We start from the raw sequence: 26,556 nt of genomic DNA on the forward strand, positions 1-26,556 counted from the left end.
TAGGGTGTGTACTCCTTGTCGGCTAAAAATACTCCTCCAAAATGCCAAGAGGAGTATTTTTACTCTGCCTTGAAAAAGTTAATGCGACCTCTGCCCGTGTGTGTTTTCATGGGGCACATCATTGTTCATGTCTTGTCTGTCTGAGTACTACATGTTACAGCTACTCAATATACCTGACTGAAATGAAGAAAAAAAGAAAATCCAGAAACCAAAAACATGTTATTACTAGCATTTTGGGCCTAAGCCATTTTATCTGCTGCATCAGTGTTGCCCATGGCAACCAATAAGGTTTCAGCTTTTATTTCTCCATACTGGATTGTACAATGTACCGGGTGGTCGGATTGGTTGTTCGGGGACATTCTGGCACTTAGCAAGAGGTCTATTGTGTTTCCATCTTTATGTGGGAGTCTGATTATTCGTTAGTTCATTCAGATTTTCCTCAGAGGTGTCTAAAGCACTCCCTCCACTTTTTGCTTTTCTACCGATACACAATTCCCGCATAGAAATTCATCTATCTTGGGGGAACGATTTAGTCTTTTTGTCACTCATTTTATAAGTGGACATTTAGTGACCAATTTAGATCAAGAGGGGATCCCTAAACATCAGTCTGAAGCTTCCGACATGATCCTATGTAGTGTAATGCTGAATCATGCCAGCCGGGCATATACCCTCTTAATACAAAGGCTGCATGGACACTTTTCACATTTACACCACAAGCTGTTTCATTGTGCGAAAATTGTGTACTAAGCCTTACATTGGCTATGTTATTTGCCCTGCAACCATGTTGGACCATGATCTCATCTGTGCTGTTTTCAGTTCCATTCTATGGAGAGAAATGACCTAAAATAAGGGCAAAGATTTAACCACTGGAGTCTCTTCATGCGCCAAAATAATATATACCATGCATAAATATTGTACACATTTTTGTCGCTTTTCAAGCATTCTGTACATGAATGCAAACTATGAGGTAACTTAAAGGGGTTGGCCACTTTACCTCATGTTTTTTGTAAATTGGGTATAAGTGTGGGGGGGTGGGGGCAGGATATTAGGTAATTTACCAATATAGATCTATTAAAAGTTCTGCACCACTTTCTTGATATGTAAAGTGAAGCCTCCTGTCTTTTACTTCATCAGCCGGACATTCCTGTCCATAAAATGGCTACGCAAGGAGGGTCATGTGATCTCCAAATGTCCATGAACAATCACCCTGCCAGGACCTTATGATACTACTCATGAATATAAGATCAAGAACCTGGCAGGGTGATTGCTCATGGACAGTTAGAGATCACATGACCCTCCACCCTCAGCCATTGCATGTACAGGAATGTCTGGCTAATGAGGTTAAAAAACAGGATGTTGATAAACGGAAGAACGAAGCGGCACTCACCGGAGTAATCCTTCAGAACTTTTAATGGGTGCACGGACAGTACAGGACGCCGACATGCAGCAAGGCGACGGGCCGTTTTACGCTGCAAATTGCTTTCTCTAGCCTCTAAAAAACAGGAGGCTTCACTTTACTTATCAAGAAATCCGTGCAGAATGATTAATAGATGTATATTGGTAAATTACCTAATATCCTGCCCCCCTCCCCACACCCACACACTTACACACATATTACAATGAGGTTAAGTGGCCAACCCCTTTAAGATTTTTTACAATTACTTAGATATTTGCACAGTATGATACCACATGTCTGTCTGTGCTGAGATCGCATTTGTCTGGATTATTTAAATTCTACTCATGGCTGCTCAATTTGGGTAAAATCATTTCTTTTATAGCTTCATAAGTCAGAAAGTATCTGGCCTGTAAAATGAAAGACCTAGCTATAGTCATGTAATGGCTTTCTAGGTTCTTCCAGACTCTCACAAAGTGGTGTATATTTGGTGAGATGATCTTCTGGCATTTGTGATTTCATCATGCGTGATCCTTGTAGTCTCTAGCAGTGGGTTCTCAACATTAAAGGGATCCAAACTATTTAGAACCCATCTTTAGGATCGGTAGGTGATTTTCTTTTTGGGTTACAAGACTCCAACAATCTGCTGACGTTGGGAACAAATCTGGAAGCGGACATATCCCCCTGTAGTGTAGTGGTCACTCAGATGTGATGCAGACACCGATCCAGCAGTAATCCAGGAAGGGCATTTCACTACAGATGGAGCTAATTCCAGCTCTTCCGCACCCCCATTAATAATCTATTAAAGGGGTTGTACCAAGTTGGATTGTGATTTCCTCTCCTATGGATAACAACCTGATTGGTGGGGATCCAACTGTTGGAACATTAATCATTGGACTCATCATTAAAATGGATGCTAACTGATCTTGAAATCTGGAGTCCTGTTCTTAATAGCTTAATGAAGCAGAAAACTGATGCGTCTTGCCGCTCCATTCAATACTATGGGAGAGTCAGAAGCACAGCACTTTCCGTAACTATCTCCTGCACTACCATTCATTGTCTATTTTGCTACTCTGTCATGGTATTGAATGGAGCTGCAGGGCAAATTATCGACCTGCTGCTTCATCCAGTCTGTAAGGCTGGCATACAGGCTCAGTGTATACTTCAGGAAAGCTCCCGATGGATATGCTGAGCATATACATTGACATATAGTGGCAGACGGAGGTATAGTTTTAGCCTCTATCTAACCACTTTATGAAAAAGACAGGGTGGAAAGGCGCAGCTAGCCACATTTTTCCATGCAGCTGCCTCCTGTGGAGCGATGTATGCGCACAGCGGGGACATTAGAAGTCTAAGTGGAGCGAATGCAGCAAACTCCATCCAAACTCCCCCAGCCTCATCAAGCACATATAGTAGGATACATCTGTGCGGTATGTTGTAAGGCCACGTCTGGATCCCCCTGAAGTGTCCTTACAACGTATGGGCATAAATGTGATGTGAACCCAGCCTTAGAACAGGAACCTAGTTCTTGTGATCAGTGGGGATTCGTTCTCTTGATCAATGGAATCTCTCTGCTGCAATAGGATAAGGGATAACATTCGTACATGGTACAACCCATTTAATGACTTCCTCTGAAAAAGTCTTTAATAGTTTGGGGCTGGAACACCCATTTAAGGACGTGCTAGTTCAAAAGAGCTTGCGTATGTTCGGCTTATGGCTATGTCGCGTGTATGCCTAGCCTTGGGAGCGCCACCAGTTAATGCCAATTCTCCATCTGACATGAAGTTTGCATCACAGGAAAGAGCTGTTTCCTTCTATGGAATGAATTCTACAAGTGTCACATGTTGCGTAACTGTCTACACAGATCTATACTATGTATCTTACTATTAATTTATTTCCTGTTGTCCGTATAACGCCAACATATTCCGCTGCTGTTTCACAATCTTTTTTTCCCCTATCTGAAGTGTAAGATAGGACGGTTATAAGTTACCGTAACTGAATTCCAATATAAAAATGTAAAATAACTACTCCCCTTCCCTTGTTAGCATTGTGTTACATATATTTTTTCCGTTTACAGGTGAGGCCAAAAATCTGCTGCCTTATCCAGGACCAAACAAGATGAGAGATTGCTTCTGCACTGTTAATCTAGACCAGGAAGAAATTTTTAGGACCAATGTGGTTGAAAAGTCGCTCAAGTAAGGAGGGAAATTCTATATATTTTTTAAATTTTTTGTTACTGCTATTTAGAGTAATAATTAATTCTGATAAATCTTTATACAGCTATTATAGGGTACAGTGCTGTGAAGTTCATGGGGTACATAGACAGACAAAATAAGACAACACCAAGTAATAACATGATCAGACTCATTTATCTAGTAACTTTACTTGATGGCAGTTCTTCACACTAATTATTGGTCCTATTGGGGATAGGGCAAGACATTGTGGCAACTATGTTCAGCCTAAACTTCACAGTAGCCAAGGCCGGCATGAGTTTTTGGGTATCACTGAAGTTTTACCGTCAAACTTTTGCCGTCCTTGTTGACTATACACTGATTTCATCTTTGACGTACCATGAATTATCAGCAGCTTGTTGCCATGTGTTTAAAGGGACGTGCTGGGGGAGTAACAATTGTGGTAGTGACCGTTCCTCCACCATGTATTTCGTGCTTGCCGGTGTACTAGTTGAGTTCAAATGAGCAGCAGTGTTTTTGATTATCGGTTATTGACTCTAGTTCTATATTACCTCTGTTACAGTCTCAGGCCCGGATAGGTGATAGCTAGCTGATATACTCTCTATTATTATATGCAGATTCATCACAAATTATGATAATCTTTATATAGCGACATCATATTCCGTAGCGCTTTACAGATCATGGAGAACGTATACAAATAAAATAAGACATTACAGAGTAATAACAGGCTTATGGAACAACATATGAGGGCACATAGTGAGAGCCCTACTCACAAGAGCTTACAGTCTATGAGATAAAGAAGAAACTCTCAACCTCTCTTATATGCACAAAATTGACTTGAAAATCTGTAGACACAGTAAAGTTAAAGGGCACCTACCACCAGGTTGAAGGAATGTATGCAAATGAGCCTGAGGGGCTACAGGCTCCATTAACGCCTATGGAGCCTGGAGCCCCTCATGCTCACTTGCATACAATCCTTCATCCTGGTAGTAGATGCCCTTTAAATTTTAATCTCATTAACACAGTATTATAATATGCGGCCATTATGGACCATGTACTTTCAACCTATGAGCAATTTTATGTTAAAATGTTATGGGGGTTCTCTCTTATACTGCTATCTAGGTAGTCTAACCGTTTAACATTTAAAGTTTGCCACCACTACTGTGGAGCCACATACAAGGATCCCATATATGACCAGGAAATAACCCTAATGCACACCCAATGTGAAGGACGTGGGCGACTTTTTTTTTTTTCTGCATGGTCAGACAAAAACATGTTTCTACATACACCTCACCATTCTATGTGCAGGAAATTGTGGGCTATGAATAAAGTAAAGAAAAACTGACACAAACCACAGCAGTGTCTCTTTTTTAACAATGAGTTCAGCATGTCTTACTAGTTTCCGCTTTATCCTAGTGAACTCGCGTAGCCTGGCGTTGGTGACTGTAGGCAGCGTCTGAGTGATAGTCATCTAGGTGTCATGTCGTGGTAACGTAGGGAACACACCACTTTGTCGTAGACTGATCAGATAATGTATATTTGATATGATACAAAGCCACGATTACATAGGAAGTTGTAATGCCTTTACCGCAGCAGTTAGTCTCATGTTTTTGCATCATTTCCCTTCCTTGCTTCTTCAGTAATTGAACGTTGCACAAACCTCGGATCCGGTTGGTATTCTGCTGACGTGGTTTCCCTGTGTCATTTTTTTTCTCACTAAAGTAGTGTTTTTAAGATGGCCATGGATGTCTCCTGCTTCTCCCTACATAAATAAGAGTGTCCAAAATTCTATTCCGTCATATGTTGTATTACTTCATTGCAGAACAGTCTTGGTCTATTAGGAGTTAAAAGGCAGCTTGTAAATGATGATGGTTTGTTTATGGACATAACATATTCATCAGTAGATAACAGAAATGATAATGGATTGTTTATGGACATAACATGTCAAACAGGAGATAATAATAGGGTGTCTTTCCTAGCGGTGCTTGATTATTTAAAGGTGCTGTCTGTTCAGTGCACTGTTCTTCTAACAATAAGGCTACATTCACACGATGAGTGCCCGCCGTACCATAGCACACTTCGGTGCCCCTCTCTATAGTGATATATGGCGCATGGCGCTGTATTCCGAGGAAAGATAGGACATTCCTATCTTTCTCCCGGCTACGGAACCGTAAAGTGCCGCACGTGTGCAGTACCTTACCGCTCCCGTACAGCGCCATGTGCCCATTGCCTTCAATGGGGGGCATATATACAGTGTGTATAAGTTGGCCGTATATAGCCCCCACCCCCCCCCATGCGGATGTGTGAATGTAGCCTAAGTGAGAATGGTATTAAAAACTTAGAAATTGATAGATTTCCTGACGGATCCCATTCAGCTTCTCTTCCGCTATTTTATGGGTTTCATCTAGTCTCTTCTTGCTGAATTCATTATGACTTAGTGGACGTGACCACTCATTTAATTTCCAATTTGTTGAGAGGGAACAGGAAGCGTCAGAATGGGCAGCAGGGGTCGGGATTGGTGTCTGATGCTATTTGTTTTTTTACTCTGTACCTACTCTTATTTAAAAAAATGTTTTAAAGGGTTGGACCAAGTTTACACGTTATCCCCTACTCATAGGATAAGCTGATTGCTGTGGGCCTGACTGCTTGGACCCCTAGTCCTGCTTGGACTCCCATTTGACTATTAGGTGTAGCAGCAGTACAAGCATGCATCCTGCTGCTCCATCCAATTGTATGGGATTGTTGGATATTACAGAGCAAAGCACTCCATTATCTCCAGCAGTCAGAGCTGGGAATATCCGAGTGCAGTGTTCAGCTATTTCCAACACTCCCAATCTAATGAATGGAGTGGGGGGGTGCCTTCTCAACCTGCTGCACCACCCATTAGTAAGATACCTCATTGTCCCTATGGCTAGTGGGTCCCATTTTTTACATAAGTGGGGCCCCAGCATTTGGACACTCAATGATCAACTTATCGCTCATTCCTGTGGATAAGGTATACCATGCAAACTTAATACAACCCCTTTAATTATAGATCAGTTTACCTAGGCTGATTAACTACATAAACTATAAATGTTTCATCTCCGGAAAGGCAGATATATTTAACATATATTATTATTATAAAAAAAATATGTATAATTTTTTTCTTTAATATTTGCTATGCAATACAGAGGGCTTAATGTTACAATTTTTGTATATTTTGTATATTTATTTTTAATTGAAAGTCGATGGACAGGGACTTTTTGTACTGCATTTTTTCATTTCTTATCATCCCTTCCTTTTAAGATTTCTAATATTGGTTTTCTTGGTAATTTAGTCCGTTTCTTTTAAAGGAACTTTGCCATTTTATTTCATGCATTATGAACCAAGCATACCTTGAGAATGCTGATGCAGGCACATATCTTGTTTAATCCCTGTGCTGAGTGGTTTTGCTGAAAAAACTATTATGATAATGAAGCTCTGTCGCTCCTTTGCCTGGCTTCTCCTCTCACATTAAAGGAAACCTACCACTTGTAGTGGCAGGTTTCTGATGGAAACACCGGGCACCAGCTCAGGGTGAGCTGGTGCCGGAGCTTATTTTCGTTAGTGTTTTAAACCGCGGTATCGCGGTTTAAAACACTTTTTAAACTTAATAGCCGGCGCAGGCAGGTACGCGATCGGCGCTTACCATGCGCGCGGCTCTCATTCACTTCCTATGTAGCCGCGCGCACGGCTATAAAGTTTAAAAAGTGTTTTAAACCGCGATACCGCGGTTTAAAACACTAACGAAAATAAGCTCCGGCACCAGCTCACCCTGAGCTGGTGCCCGGTATTTCCATCAGAAACCTGCCACTACAAGTGGTAGGTTTCCTTTAAGTATGCACTGCTCAGTGAATTATGTAATCACTGTGTTGTGTCTGACAGGCAGCAGCAATCAATTACTGAACCATCCCCCAGCTGGTGTGTATGAGTGATTCATCTCAGGTTGATTAGTCCTGTCTGGACAGACCAGAAATCTCCATCTAATGTGTTTATCAACAGCAGGCTGAAGCAGTCCAGCTTTCCCAAGGTCCTGAATATTATTTTGTTTTCTTTCAGCAAAACCACTCAGCTCAGGGATTAAACAAGATATGTGCTTGCATCAGTGTAGCTACCGCATTCTCAAGGTACTGTATATACTTGAGTATAAGCTGACTCGAGTATAAGCCGAGACCCGTAATTTTACCACCAAAAACTGGGAAAACATATTGACTCGCGTATAAGCCGATGGTGGGAAATGCATTGGTCACAGTCCCCCCCCCCCCCCCCCCCCCGTATATAGCCAACAAGCCCCCTGTTGTATGCAGCCAGGCTGCCGCCCCCCCCTGTTGTATGCAGCCAGGCTGCCGCCCCCCCCTGTTGTATGCAGCCAGGCTGCCGCCCCCCCCTGTTGTATGCAGCCAGGCTGCCGCCCCCCCCTGTTGTATGCAGCCAGGCTGCCGCCCCCCCCTGTTGTATGCAGCCAGGCTGCCGCCCCCCCCTGTTGTATGCAGCCAGGCTGCCGCCCCCCCCTGTTGTATGCAGCCAGGCTGCCGCCCCCCCCCCCCCCCCCCCCCCCCCGTTGTATGCAGCCAGGCTGCCGCCCCCCCCCCCCCCCCCCCCGTTGTATGCAGCCAGGCTGCCGCCCCCCCCCCCCCCCCCCCGTTGTATGCAGCCAGGCTGCCGCGCCCCCCCCCCCCCCCCTGTTGTATGCAGCCAGGCTGCCGCCCCCCCCCTGTTGTATGCAGCCAGGCTGCCGCCCCCCCCCCCTGTTGTATGCAGCCAGGCTGCCGCCCCCCCCCCTGTTGTATGCAGCCAGGCTGCCGCCCCCCCCCCCTGTTGTATGCAGCCAGGCTGCCCCCCCCTGTTGTATGCAGCCAGGCTGCCGCCCATCCCCCCCTGTTGTATGCAGCCAGGCTGCCGCCCATCCCCCCCTGTTGTATGCAAGGAATACAGGTACAGACGGCACTCCATGTTTAGTGCGTTTAGACGAATGAACGCCAAAATCATGTGGAAGGAAGGATACTTCCTTCCCTGTAGTATACAGCCAGGCCCAGCCTGCCCCCTGTTAGCATACAGCCAGCCCACTCCGCACTTAAAAAAAAAACCCTATATACTCGCCCTCCGGCGGCCCCGATGCTCAGTGCGGCCCCCGATGTCCCTGATGCGCTCCTCTTCTGTCTTCCTCGCGGCTCCTCTTCTTTCTTCGGTCTTCTGTACAGCAGGCAGGGACCCGGCCATGTTATCTACCGGCCAGTGCATACTATGACATCATTAGTGACCGCACCATAGTATGCGCCGTCGGCAGATAACATGGCCGCGTCCCTGCCTGCTGTACAGAAGACCAAAGACAGAAGAAGAGCCGCATCGACATTGGGGAGCTGCGCTGAGCATCGGGGCCACCAGAGGGTGAGTATATAAGTTTATTATTTTTATTGACTCGTGTACAAGCCGAGGTGACGTTTTTCTGCACATTTTTTTGTCTCTGCTTATAGACGAGTATATAAGATATGTTTGGTTCATAATGTATGAAATCAAATGGAAGATTTCCTTTAAGGGATGATGAATATTTTCCAATGTTACCACTAAATTTGGAGTTAAATATATTGAGTGACTGCAGAAAAGATTACATATGGGGTAAAATGGACAAAAAGAAATAGCGCAATTTCTGCACCATGTGTTGTCTAGAAAAGTACCTGTTGCATGAATGTCCCCCGATATGCTGGTCACTATTTTTCATCTAGAGATTGCAGTTTTGGAGTTCCCCAAACATTCGCTTTACTAATAGAAAATCCCTGGGAATTTTTGTTAATAAGAAAATGTCCCAAAAAACCTCAGCTGATAGACTCAATATTAACCTCTACATCCAAATTCACATCTTATTTTGTGAGTGTATCTACAGTAACATGTGTACCAAGAATTGGTGGTTTTAGGGATGATTTTACAACAACCTTTGTAAAAAAAAATTTTTGTAAAACAGAAAAGATCATTTTCATGTATTTATACTGGCTATTTTTTTTTTAAAGTGATTAAAGGGGTTGGCCACTTTATGTTAATTTTGTATTCTATGATGTGCAGATACAGTTCTGCATCGGTTACCTGAAATCGGAATACACATCCCTAGTACAAAAACTCCTTCCTGCTTAGCACCCTCCAGGAGGGTCTAGGGCAGTGGTTCTCAACCTTTCTAATGCTGTGACCCGCAATACAGTTCCTCATGTTGTAGTGACCCCAAACCATGCAACTCGCAGTAAAAACACAATAAAATTGCGGCTCTGATAGCTTTAGACGACCCCAGGTTTTGGTCGTTCGACCCCCGCTGGGGTCCTGACCCACAGGTTGAGAACCGCTGGTCTAGGGTCATGTGACTATGTAGCACTTACTCCTCTACAGAGTCCAGAGAGATTTCTGTGCAGTGATCCCTTTTCCATTTTACATAGTCTGTTGCTGCCATGTCACAGCTGGCTCACAGGACGCTGTAGGTTTGAGTGCTCATTGGAGTGTATGGTCAAATGACCTTCCATTTTCTTCCAGATATTGCTGAACTAGGGCTGTGGCTTCTGATTTCATGAAAACCGGAATAAATATGTTTATTAATATCATGTTCCCAATGCATAATAAAAAATGAACATAAAGTGGCCAACCAAAGTGCATTCAGATTGACACTATTTGAGATTATCCCCAACACATTATGAAAAATAGTGTTTTAGACATTTTTATTATATACTTTATTAAATGGGTTTTCCCCATCAAGAAAAGTTAGGGCATATCCCATGGGATGTGCCCTAACTTTCTGAACAGTGGTGCTCTCATAGCCGAGATCCCCGCATATAACACATGGCGCGGTATTCCGTAGAAAGTTAGAACATGTCCTATCTTTCTACGTGCTACGGAATGGTACCGCTCCCGTACGTCACCATGGACCATAGAAGTGTATGGGTGGCGTATATATGCCGTGTATATTTTTGCCACGAACGTACGGGGGACATATATATGGCCATGTAACACGATTTAGATTCTGCTTAGTTTGTAAATATAAATTAGAAACCACTTTTATCCCTGCTTATTCCAACCTGTATTACCTGTGTCTACGGATGCTTTATACATGCTTAAATCTAATCTCCCTGTGTTTGTTTTATATAGTTTGAGTAGTGAGGACTTATACTTTCTGCTATCTGGGTATATTATTCTATGAGCAGTATTTACTAACAGAAATTTTTATCAGTCTCTGCTCAGCCAGTTCTTCCTTATCAAGCTGTAAGAGATAGTGAAAAAAATTAATCTGCTAAAAAATACAACTCATAGCAAACTGTAGCCAGAGAGAGTAGAAGGGGATAAGAGTTTTTCAGAGCTGTGTAAACAAACAGGGAGTGCAGAAATAACCAATCTTTCTTATTAACAGAGACAAAAACTGTTACTAAGGGGCACTTTTCAGCCTTTCTCTTTTCAAACTAAGCAGAATTTCTTAATAAAGTGATGTTCACAGCCCCCCCCCCTTGCCATCTCAAAAAGTTACTATTTAAAGAGTTATTCCAAGATTACATCTTATTACCTGTTATCTTATAACACCTATCCCATAGCTATAAGACGTCTGGTGTTCTTGGCTTCTCCTCAGCAACTACATGGAATTAATGGAGCAGCACTGCATAAGTAGTAGTCTCGTGGTTTCTCAGATGACTATAGTTATTACTGTTTTTGTGTGACCTTCCCATCTCCTAACTTTTCTCTTTATTACATTTTTCTGCAGTCCGTTTTATGGTGAAGATTTCTACTTTGAGATCCCAAGAATGTTCCACAGTTTATCCTTTTATATCTATGATAAAAGTCTATTGCAGCGAGATCTTCGAATAGGTGAGAAGTAACTGGTAATTGTCCTTTAGTCCGTGCTTGGTTACTACAGATTATTTTTAATTTTTGGCCAATTTCTGCCCCAATTAACTCCCAAATCAGAGACTAGCATTGTGTAGGACCCTTTATAACTTTTCCAGGCTTTTCTGTTTTCACAGTGATCTGTTGTTTCACGATTTTATCTTCAAGGTATCTTTAGGACTTGTATGGCATATCCATTGAACATTGACCTTTATAGATGGCTGCCCTTATCAGAAAAAGCCCAGCAAGTCTGCATAGCTGAATGAACTCCTCTAGAGTGTTAAATGGGAACTATCCCAATTCTTATGTTAAATAGACTCCTAAACCTCCATTAGACTACAGTCACATCATATTTTTGCCTGTCGTTGAAAGGTTCAAGCAGAAGGTTGGACGTATCTCATTGTATGCTCATACATTGGGATATATTGTCCAACTCCTCCCTTCCCTCTGGATTGCAGCCAATGATTGGGCTGTGACAATGTTCATGGTGTCTCTATTGTTATGTCACTTCCCTTATATGGACAGTTAAGTCGCTGTGGACCTCCCAGAGTGTACGCTCAGCAGAGGCCTTGGAGGGATGCAATCATTTCGCTTGCATCCATCGCCCATGAGATCTTATGGTCTTAGCTGACTGTTTAGCAGAAGCCATTGGTGGGCTCTTCTGAGTTGCTCAGCGGCTTTTCCATAGTATACAACGTTTTTGATTTAGACAGGTAAAAAGGATGCCTCCCTCTACTAGTAAACGTTTACAGTGGAGAGATTACCTGGGGTATACTCTAAGCATATACTAAAGATGTGATGTAAATGTTGCCTTACAGTGACAGGGTTATTGGAGGGATTTACTTGGACCCAGTTTTGTATGGAAGTGCACAACTTTCCAAAATAAAGCTAGGATCCCTGTGGGCGACCTATATGCCTCCATCACAGGTTTCTGGTTAAATTACCTGCATCGTGGAAAGGCCATGGATCATTGCTTAAATAATTTACTAAATTAGGTTTATTGGAAAGAATTGGTCAATATGCCTGACTGCTGGAGATATCTTCATTCCAGGCTGCGTCTTCGCTAAGGAGGAAGAGGAAAGGATTTGCGGGTTGAGCGTTATCCTCTTAAAAACGTGTGCAGTGGTTTTGTGGTGCAGACTTTCAAGTGTTTTTTCCCGTCAGCAGGCTTGCTCACAGCTGCCAGGAAGTCAGGGACTCAATCCCCACCAGTATATTTATTTCATAGTGATTTTGGTGGTTGAGTTGGGAAATTGTTGCAGGGACTTTTTACCCAAATCCTGGTTTTCCGTCACCTGACAATACGACGGTATGGCAGAATTATTTCATAGCCAAGTCTGTCTTTCAATACTATATGCGTTGTAAGGAAAAACAGCTCATCGATGGGGGTGTCGGTCGTGGGACCACCACAATCTGATGTTGATGATCTTGTCCTTATCACGGGTCATAAAAAACTCGAATCCAGATTCAACACCTTTAAAACACCCCAGTCCTTATATAAGATTGTATTATTCGCAATGTCAGGGGTCAAAGGTGTCAGTAAAAAATTAATAATAAAACCTCTGTTAATAACTACTTTCATTTTGTTATCCTATAGGAAAGGTGGCCATTAAAAGAGAAGAATTGTGCAGGTTCTATGGGAAAGAACCCTGGTTTCCTCTTCAGCCCATAGATTCTAATTCAGAAGTTCAGGTACAGTTAATTAAAATCACATTCAGCATCTGAATATTTTTTATGGAAATATCATTATGTTGTGTTCTTGAGGCTGAGATCTGCCTCACTGCTTACGTTATTTGCAAGTGAAAGAAGCAGAAACATAAGGGACGTGGGATGTGCTCAGCAAGAACTAACAGGTTTTTTTTTTTAAGTAGAATTTTTTTTTCTTTCCTTTTTTTTTTTTTTAAAGAACGGCATAAAAAGGCACCAAGCGGAGGTACCATTAAGACTTTATTCCATTATCTCTTTGCATTTCTTAAAGTGGACCTGTCATCCATATAAAAGACACTAGGAGCTGTTTACTAAAGTAAGCAGCTCCTAGTGGTACAGCAGATGTAGCAGTGTTACACTGCTAGCGTTATCGGAAGCCTCCGTCACTGTTGTGATGTACAATAGAAACGCCGGACCACGCTGTCAGCGGTCAGGCATATTTATGAGTGGGTGGTCCGAGGCGCTGCTTCTTTCCAGGACCAACTCGTCCACTCCTAATCCCAACCCCTCATGAATACTCCCAACCGCTTACAGCACGGTCCAGCGTTTCTATTGTACAGCGATGCAGTGTCTGCTAACTTTATCGGAGGTTTCCATAACGCTAGCAGTGTAACACTGCTACAATTGTTGTAGCACTCGGGGGCTGCTTGCTTTAGTACACAGCTAGTGCCTTTTATATGTTTGACAGGTCCTCTTTAACTTCAACTTTAAAGGAACAGTTTATAAGTCCCAAGAAAATCCCTTAATTTGCGCTCTTATACTTATACTGTTACTGTATAAGTCAGTTTTAAGGGGTTGTACCAGGTTTGCAAGTTATCCCCTCTCCATACAAACGGATCGGGGAGGGCCTGACTACTAGGGGCCACCACCTATCATGGACCCCTGCTAGCTTCCTTCTGCTCCATTCAATAGTATGGGAGTGTCAGAAATTGGTGAGCACAACTTATTCACTGTCTATTGGAGTGATGTGGATAGCAAATTTCCAAGACTTCCATACTATTGAATGGAGCTGCAGGAACCCCGTTGTGATCAGTGGGATTCCCAGCAGTCTATTCCTCACCAACCAATTTGTGAATGGGGGATAACTTGCAAATTTGGTACAACCCCTTTAATTCCTCTGCTCTATAGGCACGTCATAAACCACCATACTATTATCAGATACTCCTAAGGTTTTTTTTGTTTTTTTTTAAAGGGAGGCTTTTTTTCTCTCTCTATAGTGTAGTATAAACATTGGCAAAGAGTTTTTATAGTAAAACTGGCTCCCCCCACCCCCAAAAAAAAGATGTTCGATCAAAGTTTAGTTTTCTGTATGCAGCGCTGTGTCCCTAGTCCCATGGGAGTGGCCAATGTGGATTGGTCCCCCCAATCCCTGGGAAACAGTTCCATAATGCATCTATTTCAAATAAGAAAATACCTCCCATGCCTCCCTTATCTCCACCCCGCAGTGGCTTACCCCCAAAGGAGGTCATACATCTCTACCTCACTGACCACTCCCAGGGGAACAGGGTCAAAGCTCAGTATACACAAAGCTAAACTTTAATCTAACTTATCTTTTTTCTTTCTTTTTTTTTCTTTTTTTTTTGTTTGAAAAACCCAGTTTTACTAAAAAAACTTTTTGGCAATGTGTACATTATTCTCTGTTGGGATATGGATGGGCTCCTGATGACCGGTTCCCTTTAAAGGGGTTATCCGGGTTTAAAAAAGTTCTTATGGCCGGGCTGGGGAGGGCTATTTAAACACAATAAACATGTACTTGCCTCCTCCGGTGCTGCCGATGTCCCGCGCCGCGGGCGGTCTTCTCCGTGCACCGGTTTCAGTACAAGGGCGCACATAGAGCTTCAGGCTGGCCGGATGCTCCCATGCGCACCATCTCCCAGCGCTTACAACGCTGAGAGATAGGGACGGATGGGAGGAGCCGTCCACATCGCGGACCGGAAGCTCCCTGTGCACGGCTTCCGTGCCCCTGTAAACAAACAGGGGCACGGATCGAAGGGACCGCGGCGCGGGACATCGGCGGCGCCGGAGGAGGTAAGTACATGTTTATTATGTTTAACTAGCCCTCTCCAGCCCGGCCATAAAAAATTTTTTAAACCCGGATAACCCCTTTAATAATTTCCTTTATTAGTGATCAGCAACGGGCCAGAAAGGAGAGAACGCAGTCTCTCACAAATAAACAGTAATACAAGCATGTAAAAGATGCCAAGCACTCCAGCCAAATGACAGGGCCAGTGTCAGACTGTTCCTTTTCTTGCTGTTTCTATCTATATATCGATTTGGAATAGTTATTGGCAGCAATAGGGCTGCGTTCACATCATGTTTTTGCCATACATTGTAAAGATGCGTTAGGAGGATTCTCAACATGCCCTTTCAACTTATAGCACAGTTATATTCCACTGTATGCTTCTATATGATCACCCGGTGTCGCCTCTTCCCTACATAATGCGGGGGGAGGCGTGAACATTGGTAGCAGTCGGTGATTGGCTTTTGCTCATGTTCAGGGTGTTTCCCCAGTGATGTTGCTCTCCTTTTATCACTGGGGGTCCCCAAACCTGCTGAGCACCATATGTGCTCAACTGAGGCCCGAGGTGGATGCAGTAATGCTGCATGCCTTAAACTTCAGTGGCCTCCCCTGAGCCTACTTGTCGCTCAGCAGGAGGCAGCAGAGTGGAAACGTGTAACTTTCCATTCTGTTTTTTCCCTAATATATGACATACAATATACTGGTTATACTATGTCTCCATATGCCAATGTATACGTCAGGAGCTTTTACTGAAGACGTGGTGTGAACCTAGCCTTATTCTGACTCTAGTCCCCTGGTGACGCTCTGACTATTCTTAAACCTATTGAGATCTACTAAGACCTGCTGCTCTCTTTCACATCAGAGTGTTACACCTGTGTGGGTTTGTGTATTCTCGTTATATATGGGTGCTGCTTGATATTCAATATACATTTCATAGTATCTTCTACATTAGAGACTTTCCAGCAGATGATGCATTGAATAATACATGAGTTAGATATTAATAAAGCTTGGAGCAAGTAATGGACACTGAGAACAATGCTTTGTAGTAGGACCTGATGTATAGACACAGCGATGGTATTTCTTCCTACCTCACAGGCATGTCCATGCTTGTTCCCAGTCCTGTCTTATCTAATACCAGAGCCTGATGGGCACTTCAGATATGGGTCTCTCTAGTTATGACTGACATAGGTTTAATGTTTAACCCCCTGCAGACTGAACTTGGGCACACAGGACCATAAGGCTCCTTTTTGATATTTGGTTATCTATATCTTGAAAGGCAAGATTTTTAATCCTTGTGTATTAAAGCACAGTACTTTTATGGTGTGGATCACTCGTCTACGTCCTGACCATCGTGCAGTAGGGTTAGACGATTAATGCTATCCAACAGCCTTCTAAGTGGGAGTATCTGCTATAAAAGCGGCTGTTCCCTACAACACTAATCTGCATATTTCCATCATTGCAGCATAATTCTAATGTTAAAGGGGTTATCCCAAGATTTTAATCTGATTGGTGAAGGTCCAACAGCTGCGACCTTGACCGATCAAGAGAGCGGACCCTTGTGATCCAGAGTACAGGGGTTCTGTTCTCGCTAATGGATTGAACGGCATGTGCCTCTTCAAATCTATGAAAGTGGTTGGAAGTTTCCGAGCACAGCGTTGACTGTCTAGCGGAGTGTTGAAAATTGCTGAGCACAGCGCTCAGCCATCTTCAACACTCCTCTTGAATTAAATGGTATAGCAAGATGTTTGCTTGTTCTGTTGCTCCACCCATTAAGTACAGGGCCCCTGGTATCTGGATCGTTGGGGGGGGGGGGGGCTGCATTTTGGCTATAGCTATGAAAACCTGTAACAACATTTGATTATGTCACAGGCTTCAGGAAGTATTTATAAGGGAGAGGAGCATGCAGGGAGGACAGGATCTGCGTTTGCCTAGTAATTGCTGTATTACAGATTGCTTCTAAAAGTAAATTAATGCCCTGGCATTAGATCAGATCTGTGATTAGAAAGGAATGCTGGGAGGATACAGAGCATTAAAAAAGTTTTATTAATACATAATTAACAGTAAAGTGAAATAATTACACTACCTCCCAACATTTCACACTGTGTGTGTATTTTATGGTCTCTGAAAAAGTATGTGTGAATGAGCTCATACTATCCAAGAACCCAGGTAACCTTTTATTTCTCCCTTGACTGCTACGTGCTAATGCCAGGGGAAGTAACTTTTTACTTGACATAAAGTTATAGCTGTTATTTATGTGTTGTACTTCATCTATAGAGAAGATGTATTTCTTTCTTTATATTGAAGTTCTTCATGCATGTTCCTGTCTTTTTATTCTTCATTTTATGTTTTCATACTAGGTAACTGACAGGCTATAAAAAATGCAAATACTGTTTGGTTTGCATTTATACTGAAATGCAAATTTTCTATGGTTATGACCACAATGAAATGATTGGAAACCAGTGGTGGGATAGCACAGGATGTACCTGATGTGAACTTGTCATTCTAGAATGTTGTCTTTTCGTAACCCCCTCCCCTCCTAATATGGTGACATTGGAAAAAAAAAGTAACCTCAGTTGCCCCATTTTCTAATAAACTTTGTAAGGCTTTCATTGTGTGGTCAGTACAATCTTGAGATGCCAAATTTATATGAAAGACTGTATGCAAATGAGCCTGAGGGGCTCCAGGCTCCATAAACACCTATGGAGCCTGGAGCCTCTTGGGCTCATTTGCATGTAGTCCTTCATCCTGGTGGTAGATGCCCTGTAAGTACCGCTCTATATCCTTATTCTTGTACTTGTCATAAAAGTGATTTAATGATGAATTTCAAACCTGTTCTTATAACCCATCTATCTTGGAAAGCTGATCACATTCCCTATCTGCATTAAACCATCCACCCCGACTACCGTCTAGACCAGATCCCCCAGACCGTGTAGGAGATGTGGATGCTAGCCCTGTCTAACCCAGCCTCTGTGCACTCTGCAGCTGAACTCTCCCTCAAACTCTAAATACCTGCGTATAATCTGAGGCTCCTAATTTTACCACAAAAAAAAAAAAAAAAATTGGAAAAGTTATTGACTTGAGTATAAGTCCTAGGGTAGGAAATACAGCTGCCTTTCTAATAAAATGTTCACAGCAGATGCCCCCCACCCCCTTTAATGACATGTCCACAGTAGAGGCCCCCTTTTAATAAAGGATGCCATGGATAACAAATATAAGAAGATTACCACAGTCGCGGTGCCTGGTTCTATGATGCCACTGGTTTATCAGGCTGCTTGCTTTTCTTGGTAGATTTCTTCTAATGTTAGAGATTTATAAACAATGACGTTGCTCAGAATTGATGGTGGCTCAATAGGAAATTCCAACTAGTCCATTACCATTGGAGTTGTTATAGGTCCTCCTGGTAACTGCACCACAAATTAACCGTAAATGAATAGTATTTAGTCTATATTGTTTGTTTATTTTTGTGCTTAATTTCCGGCAATTTTTACACCCCCTACATTATTGCCAATTATGAATAAATCTGGCAAGGTAACCCTAGTGCTTTCATCCTTATTCAATTGGAGTTCAGAGACATGAGGAATCTGGAAATCTGTGCCGTTTGTTTTTTGCCTTAAACATCTGGTTCTGCATTCAGTTTCTGATGAGAAAACCCCATATATGTGCTGCAGAATCTGCATGCAGGTTGTCGTCCCCCCCCCCCCCCCCCACAGTAAAAGTGTACGTGGTCCTGACCTACATGTGTTCACATTACTGCTTTATCCTTCTCCCCGCAATGTTTCCCCCATCACGCGTCCTTTGGATTGTGAGTCATGAGCTGTGAGATGTTGGCGTTCTTGCCCTTACAAGAGCTAACATATAATTGTTCTGTCTCGCAGGGAAAAGTCCACCTGGAGCTGAAGTTAAATGAGCTGATTACTGACAATGGATCGGTGCAGCAGCTTATGGTACAGTAAGTATATCTGGGAGGATTGTCAACATGTGCAATGAGCAATGCACGGTGGTCAGTATGACAAGCTCTGAAAAGCCACCAGGACACTTCCTTTTTTTCCGTAACTCGCTCAGAGAGGAAGCGTAGGCGGCTGCACAGAGGCTTTGAATACATACAAATTATTGTTAACCTCTTCTGCCAGTCTGCCAGGGCTAAGCCGCAATACTGCCTTATACTTGTGTGTGTATATACCTGTATGTGTAATGTATATAATATATATATAGAGAGAGAGATTTATTATATAAAAAAGTCAGCATATAATATATATTTTTTTAATTAAAAATATATATTTAAAATTATATATAATATATATACACTCACCGGCCACTTTATTAGGTACACCATGCTAGTAACGGGTGGACCCCCTTTTGCCTTCAGAACTGCCTCAATTCTTCGTGGCATAGATTCAACAAGGTGCTGGAAGCATTCCTCAGAGATTTTGGTCCATATTGACATGATGGCATCACACAGTTGCCGCAGATTTGTCGGCTGCACATCCATGATGCGAATCTCCCGTTCCCCCACATCCCAAAGATGCTCTATTGGATTGAGATCTGGTGACTGTGGAGGCCATTTGAGTAGAGTGACCTCATTGTCATGTTCAAGAAACCAGTCTGAGATGATTCCAGCTTTATGACATGGCGCATTATCCTGCTGAAAGTAGCCATCAGATGTTGGGTACATTGTGGTTATAAAGGGATGGACATGGTCAGCAACAATACTCAGGTAGGCTGTGGCGTTGCAACGATGCTCAACTGGTACCAAGGGGCCCAAAGAGTGCCAATAAAATATTCCCCACACCATGACACCACCACCACCACCAGCCTGAACCGTTGATACAAGGCAGGATGGATCCATGCTTTCATGTTGTTGACGCCAAATTCTGACCCTACCATCCGAATGTCGCAGCAGAAATCGAGACTCATCAGACCAGGCAACGTTTTTCCAATCTTCTACTGTCCAATTTCGATGAGCTTGTGCAAATTGTAGCCTCAGTTTCCTGTTCGTAGCTGAAAGGAGTGGCACCCGGTGTGGTCTTCTGCTGCTGTAGCCCATCTGCCTCAAAGTTCGACGTACTGTGCGTTCAGAGATGCTCTTCTTCCTACCATGGTTGTAACGGGTGGCGATTTGAGTCACTGTTGCCTTTCTATCAGCTCGAACCAGTCTGCCCATTTTCCTCTGACCTCTGGCATCAACAAGGAATTTCCGCCCACAGAACTGCCGCTCACTGGATGTTTTTTCTTTTTCGGACCATTCTCTGTAAACCCTAGAGTTGGTTGTGCGTGAAAATCCCAGTAGATCAGCAGTTTCTGAAATACTCAGACCAGCCCTTCTGGCACCAACAACCATACCACGTTCAAAGGCACTCAAATCACCTTTCTTCCCCATACTGATGCTTGGTTTGAACTGCAGGAGATTGTCTTGACCATGTCTACATGCCTAAATGCACTGAGTTGCCGCCATGTGATTGGCTGATTAGAAATTAAGTGTTAACGAGCAGTTGGACAGGTGTACCTAATAAAGTGGCCGCTGAGTGTATATTTCCTTTGTCACAATGCAGAGCCAAAAAGTGACACATGATTCTGCTTCGGCGCCCTAAATATTTTCCCTCTTTTTCATACAAGGACACCTGTTACATCTGCCACCATTAGAGCTGCCTCTTGAAGTAGTTTGATGGGTGTGCAGATATACAGATTCTATATCAATTTTGCAATGGCACGGAGCAGATGAGCCACTGTTTTCACACTGGTATTGAGAGCCTCTGTAGTTTTATTTTTGTCATTACATTTACAGTATGAATAATAATCATTACCTCGACCTGTATTAATTGGTAATCTGTAGACGGCTGTTGCAGGATTTTTGCCCCCAATCGGTACAGAGCAAAATTACTCAGATATCTTAGAAGAAGATTAGGAGGGGCTGGTGGGTACCAATTTTCATTAAAGGGAACCTCTCATCAGAAATTCACCCTTACCAGTATATTGTGAAGCAGATTAATACCTTCCAGATTACATTTCTTTCATGTCTTAGTGTGGTGGCATTGTTCAGAAAATCAACTTTAAAGTGAGTTGTAAATTAGTTGTATCAAGTCATGGAGGCGGAGAGCTCAGCTTGGAAGTCAAGCTCTCCTCACCTCAGAATGAAGGAGATCTGGTTAGCGATATGTCTGGATGTAGGACCATCAATTACAGTGGTCATCAATACAGAGGACCATCAATACAAAGGGCATTGTCATGTGAGGAGAGCTTGACTTCAGTCTTACTTGACTTTATACAACCAAATTACATGCCACTTCAAAGTTGATATTCTGGATAATGCCACCAAGCTGGGCCATGAAATAGACATGATCTAGAAGGTGTTCAGCTGCTCGATGATATACTAGTAGTGGTTTATTAGGTCAATTTCTGCTGACAGGTTCCCTTTAAGGAGACTTGTATTTCAGGAAATGCTTCATTAGAAAACACATATGCAAATGAACAACTACAAGCCAACCCAAGGACACTTATCTGTTGATAGCTGTTCCAACATATTTGCACCTCATCAGTGTATAGTATGGTTTTTGAATGGCTGGATGAGTTTCCTCGTGGAAAAGAACCTGAAACCGCTGTCTACAAATCGGTCTGGTCTGGCTGCTATAAGGCCTCATGTGCCTTGTATGTGCAATATGATAAGTAAAAAGGAAAAATTGTGGCCTGTACTGTAGAGGCGGACATGTGTGCAGTGGAGCACTGTTCACCCAGTCCTTGTTCATAGGAGCTGAGTGACCCAGAATAGGACCTGCTTTCTATTTTGTGCCGCAGCCCGCACCATGGCCGTGTGCAATAGACTTCTTTGGGGACCATGAGCATGCCACAATTTGCACAGCTACCTCATGGTCCACTTATACAGTCGTGCGCATGTGGCCTAAGTATTAACAATGTATCTCCTCAATGACAAAGTTAGGACACAATTATGAAAAAATTTTGCACCGATAAAAATATTTAGGGTATCTGAGGGGCATTGTACAAAAGGATCTGAGTTATGGGAATGTAATAATTGCAATGATCATATTGTTATTTTCTATTGTAAAGTATTTGTCCTGGATTACAAAGCCACATATGATTTCCAAAAATGCCACCACACTTGTCCATTGATTGTGTCTGGTATTGCAACTACAGCTCCATTGAAATGAATAGAGCTGAGCTGAAATGGCAGACACAGCACATGGTCAATTGTGGCTTTAGAAGAATGTTTTTAGAGGGTGTTTTTTTTTTATAAGTTTTGGAAATGTTTTTTCTTATCCTGAACAATTGCTTACAAATAAAAACCTGAAAGACTTTTAATTTTCTTTTCATTATACATGTAAAGAACTGTACAATGGTTTAGATTTCGCAGTTTTTTTAATCCCCTAAATAATTTGGCATTAAATCTTCCTCCTTTAGTATTGTGGAATGTGAGGGGCTACCTCTAGTGAACGGGCAGAGCTGCGATCCATATGCTTCTGTCTCTCTGGTGGGCCCATCTAGGTACGTACCTCTGTGTGTAATATCTTTTTGTATGTGTTATAGTATCACAGGGGTAATAGACTTCCATACACTTTAAGGTTTATTGTTCTCCATCATAGCCATCCATTGTTTTTTTTTTTTTTTATACATATATATACAGAGTACGGCCTAATTTCCAATAGCAGAGAAATCATCTAGTAGCCAAAGCAGAGGACTTGTTACCTGTAAAAATGGCACTAGCAGACGCAGCAATGCTACGATGCTAGCATTATCGGAAACCTCCAATAACGCTAGCAGACACTGCCACGATGTACACTAGAAACACCGGACCGTTTTCAAAGCCGTCCGGCGTATTCATGAGGGGGGGGGGGCGGTCTGAGGTGCTGCTTCTTCACCAGACCGTCCCTCCCACTCCATAGGCCGGCAGTGAATGCTGAGTGTCATCCGGCAGTCACCGCCCCTAATCCCGCCCCCTCATGAATATGCCCAACCGCCTTTAGATCGGTTACAGCGTTTCTAGCTTACATCATGGCAGTGTCTGCTAGCGTTATCGGAGGTTTCCGATAACGCAATGTAACTTTGCTGCATCTGTTGTAGCACTAGGAGCTGCTTACTAAAGTAAGTGCCGTTTTTGCATTTTTTTGCAGTTTTTACAGGTGACGGGTCCTCTTTAAATGAGAATTTTAATGAAAAATGGAAACTGACGCAGAAAGCAAGGTATCCGTTTTAACTGATCCGCTAAAGGCAAATGGATACTTTGTAATTTAAAGGGATGTCTGGATGGATCCCTCAATAACTATCTATTATTTCTAATGACACAATCTACTAAACATAAATCTGAACGCAGAAACTACCGAAAGCGCACGTCCCCATGTATTTCTCCACACTCCTGTGTATGATCCAAGTGACTTAGGCAGTCATTTTCTATTGTCCCCTCACATGCCGATGACACTGGTCCATTGGTTTTGACCCGATATTGCAGACATTCGTGTAGCGGGAGCTTTAGATTGTGTTTTGTAATAGTTCATTAAGAAACGTAACCAGTGAACTAAATTACTGCTTGTGTTTTGTCCCAGGAATGACCAGAAGAAAACCAAAGTGAAGAAGAAAACAAGTAATCCACAATTTAACGAGAAGTTCTACTTTGAGGTGAGGGAAGATGATATCTTTGTGTCTTCAAGTCATAATTTACTCTATTAGTAACTCGTGATGTGAAGATACACCTTTTCTTAATAGATCTTGACTATCCTTCTGGTCGATGTCCTTTATAACACATTCACAGGAGCACTTAATGTTTTATATAGGTGACAAGGTCAAGCAGCTACACTAAGAAGTCCCAGTTTCAAGTAGAGGAAGAAGATATTGAGAAACTTGAAGTAAGGTTTGTAGTCCGCATTTTCTTTCCTACATCTAGACTGATATCCTGTTGTTGTTGGGTTTTTTCAGATCAGTTGTAGAAGTTACTGTATAAAGTTTTGCAAGTTTCTTTTTCCTCCTCGGAGAGTCGGATTTATTTATGCCCATAAAAATCGATAAATGCTTTGTCTACGACTATTAACAGTCATTTGTAGAGGGAAGTGTAAATATCTGACCATTTATTCTTACTTTTAAAATAAATGGTCACATACACAGTCACATACAGTTAGGGCCAGAAATATTTGGACAGTGACACAAGTTTTGTTATTTTAGCTGTTTACAAAAACATGTTCAGAAATACAATTATATATATATAATATGGGCTGAAAGTGCACACTCCCAGCTGCAATATGAGAGTTTCCACATCCAAATCGGAGAAAGGGTTTAGGAATCATAGCTCTGTAATGCATAGCCTCCTCTTTTTCAAGGGACCAAAAGTAATTGGACAAGATCCTCGTCAGAGAAACCTGCCGTGCTTGCGGAGAACAACAGGCCCATGTCTGAGCAGCTCCGGCTTCGGAGTAGTGATCATGCAGACGCGGGCTTGCTGTTCTGCACATGCACAGTTGGCGGGTTTCTCGGACGTAGTTGCGTGCCGAAGATTTCTGGTAGGAGGGTCGAAGAGGCTACCGTGTAGCCTCAGCTCCGGCTACTCCACACACCAGTAGCCTCTTTAGAAAATGTACATATTAGGGGAATAAAAGTTATTAAAAAATTGCGGGGACGTGAGGATTAGCCCTTAAAGGGGCTATCCTCATGTCCTATAGATACACCTACCACCCGATTTTACCTTTATAGGTAGATCCGTGGTGGTAGGTTCCCTTTAAATATACTCAGGATAACAAAATAACACATTCTCTAATTCACCATTATTAACAAAAATACAGCATTTCACAGATGCCAACAGCATCTCCGACCTGTCTCCATCAGTCCTAGGGTGTACAATTTCAGTTGCCCCTGGTTTCCGACCCTGGATCTTCTGACTTTAGGGTCGGCAGACATCTTGTCTGACGCTGTGGAGCAGAACTTTTCTCTGCTCTCTGCATCTAGCCCCATCCTTCCTGCGCTCCACAAAGGAGCTCACACTGATGCACACTGACTTCCTGCCAGCAAACAACAGCAGTAGCATCAAGAGGAGAGCTACAAGCTACGGGTAGATAAGTTCTTTATCTGGGGAGGGGGAGGGGGAGGGAGATGCATCAGATTTGATAGTGAGAGCAGAGTTGTAGCAGAGCTAACTGTGTTATTGTGTGTAGTATGTATCTCCTGGATTTCATAATCTCTCATAACTCAGATCTGTTTTATCTCTCTATGTGTCAGTTACTAGTACAATGTTCAGAAGATAAATGAAAGTGTATACAAACCTGTACCCTGAAAATCTAAGCACATAGTCAGCACACAGCATCTCGTAGCACTACAGGATTAATGAAACTTCTTCTTAGAGAGTCCTTGTGCACACTTTGGAATATTACTGAGTGATAGGTGCTAAAACCGGAGTAAAATTTTAAAGCAAGGGGTTAAAAATTGAAATTTGAGAATTTTCTTTCGTGGACAAACCCCTTTAACGGTATTTACTGCAGGGGTAAAGAAATGATAGGTTTTTTTTATACAAACTGCAATGCCCAATATATGATAATAATGTTTTTATTTTCAAACAATTTTTTGTTTTTGTTTGTGTCCTGGTAGGGGACTTCAACATGAGCCTAGGGAACCCCTATATTTGCCCTTTAATTACTTGTGATTTTTTTCTCATGGATACATCAGCAATGCCAAGTGCCCCTTCCTTGTGGCCAGTATAGCTGTTATGGAGCACTAAGGGGTTAAATCACGGGGTGATCCTGCAAACAAGCACTTTTACATTTCTGCATTTACCATAAAAATTTGTTTGAGTTGCAGGTACTTTAACAACTTCAGATTGTGGTGTTTGGATGCGCCGTTATATTATTTGTAGGCATTTCTCGTCAGATTCTTACCTTGAGTCTTTTTGTTCCTATTACAGACATGTCATTGGATGGTAAGCAGCATGTGTCTGTGGTTTTCCTGAGTGGTTCTGCCTTACTTGCCATTGGATGCTTATTTTTCCAATGAATAGAGAGGACTTGTCCCCTTTTTAATGATGCTATTTTAGTAAATAATTTCTTTCCTAAGAATATAACCATTCCTCAGCAACTTTTCTTTTTAAGGGAACCTGTCACCAGGGACCTCACAGCTGCATTTCAAATATGTCTTTCTGCCTTTTTATAAGCATTTACACAACAATATAATTGTGTGTTATAACTTACCTTGCACCCTGACAAAATCCTCTGTGTAGTCACAGGGGCTGGGTTTTGGTTTGGATGCATTTCAAAGATTATGTGACTTGTCTGTGCTGCTCACTCCTCAGAGCTCAGCCCCCACCTTTGTGCTCCTTTACAGCTACCCCTCCTGCTCCTTCACAGAGGTCACAGCCTGGTGATCTGACATCCGTGGGGGAGGGAGATGGAGGCAGC

At 42.6% G+C, this 26,556-nt stretch overlaps 1 protein-coding gene across 2 annotated transcripts in view; it reads left to right on the top strand.

Moving 5' to 3' along the window:
- RASA2 (RAS p21 protein activator 2) overlaps positions 1 to 26,556 on the top strand; it is a 76,778-nt gene that overhangs the window by 26,443 nt on the left and 23,779 nt on the right. The window contains exons 2-8 of one of the 2 annotated variants that reach the window (XM_072143386.1): positions 3,471 to 3,588; positions 11,330 to 11,433; positions 13,049 to 13,143; positions 19,054 to 19,127; positions 22,589 to 22,672; positions 23,728 to 23,800; positions 23,956 to 24,032. In XM_072143386.1, coding sequence (XP_071999487.1) covers positions 3,471 to 3,588; positions 11,330 to 11,433; positions 13,049 to 13,143; positions 19,054 to 19,127; positions 22,589 to 22,672; positions 23,728 to 23,800; positions 23,956 to 24,032 — 625 coding nt within the window. Of the gene's footprint in view, positions 1 to 3,470; positions 3,589 to 11,329; positions 11,434 to 13,048; positions 13,144 to 19,053; positions 19,128 to 22,588; positions 22,673 to 23,727; positions 23,801 to 23,955; positions 24,033 to 26,556 lie in introns of those variants that run through there. The other variant, XM_072143387.1, reaches the window with a different exon arrangement.

The sequence above is a fragment of the Engystomops pustulosus genome, chromosome 3, assembly GCF_040894005.1.
Source record: "Engystomops pustulosus chromosome 3, aEngPut4.maternal, whole genome shotgun sequence".
NCBI lineage: Eukaryota > Metazoa > Chordata > Amphibia > Anura > Leptodactylidae > Engystomops > Engystomops pustulosus.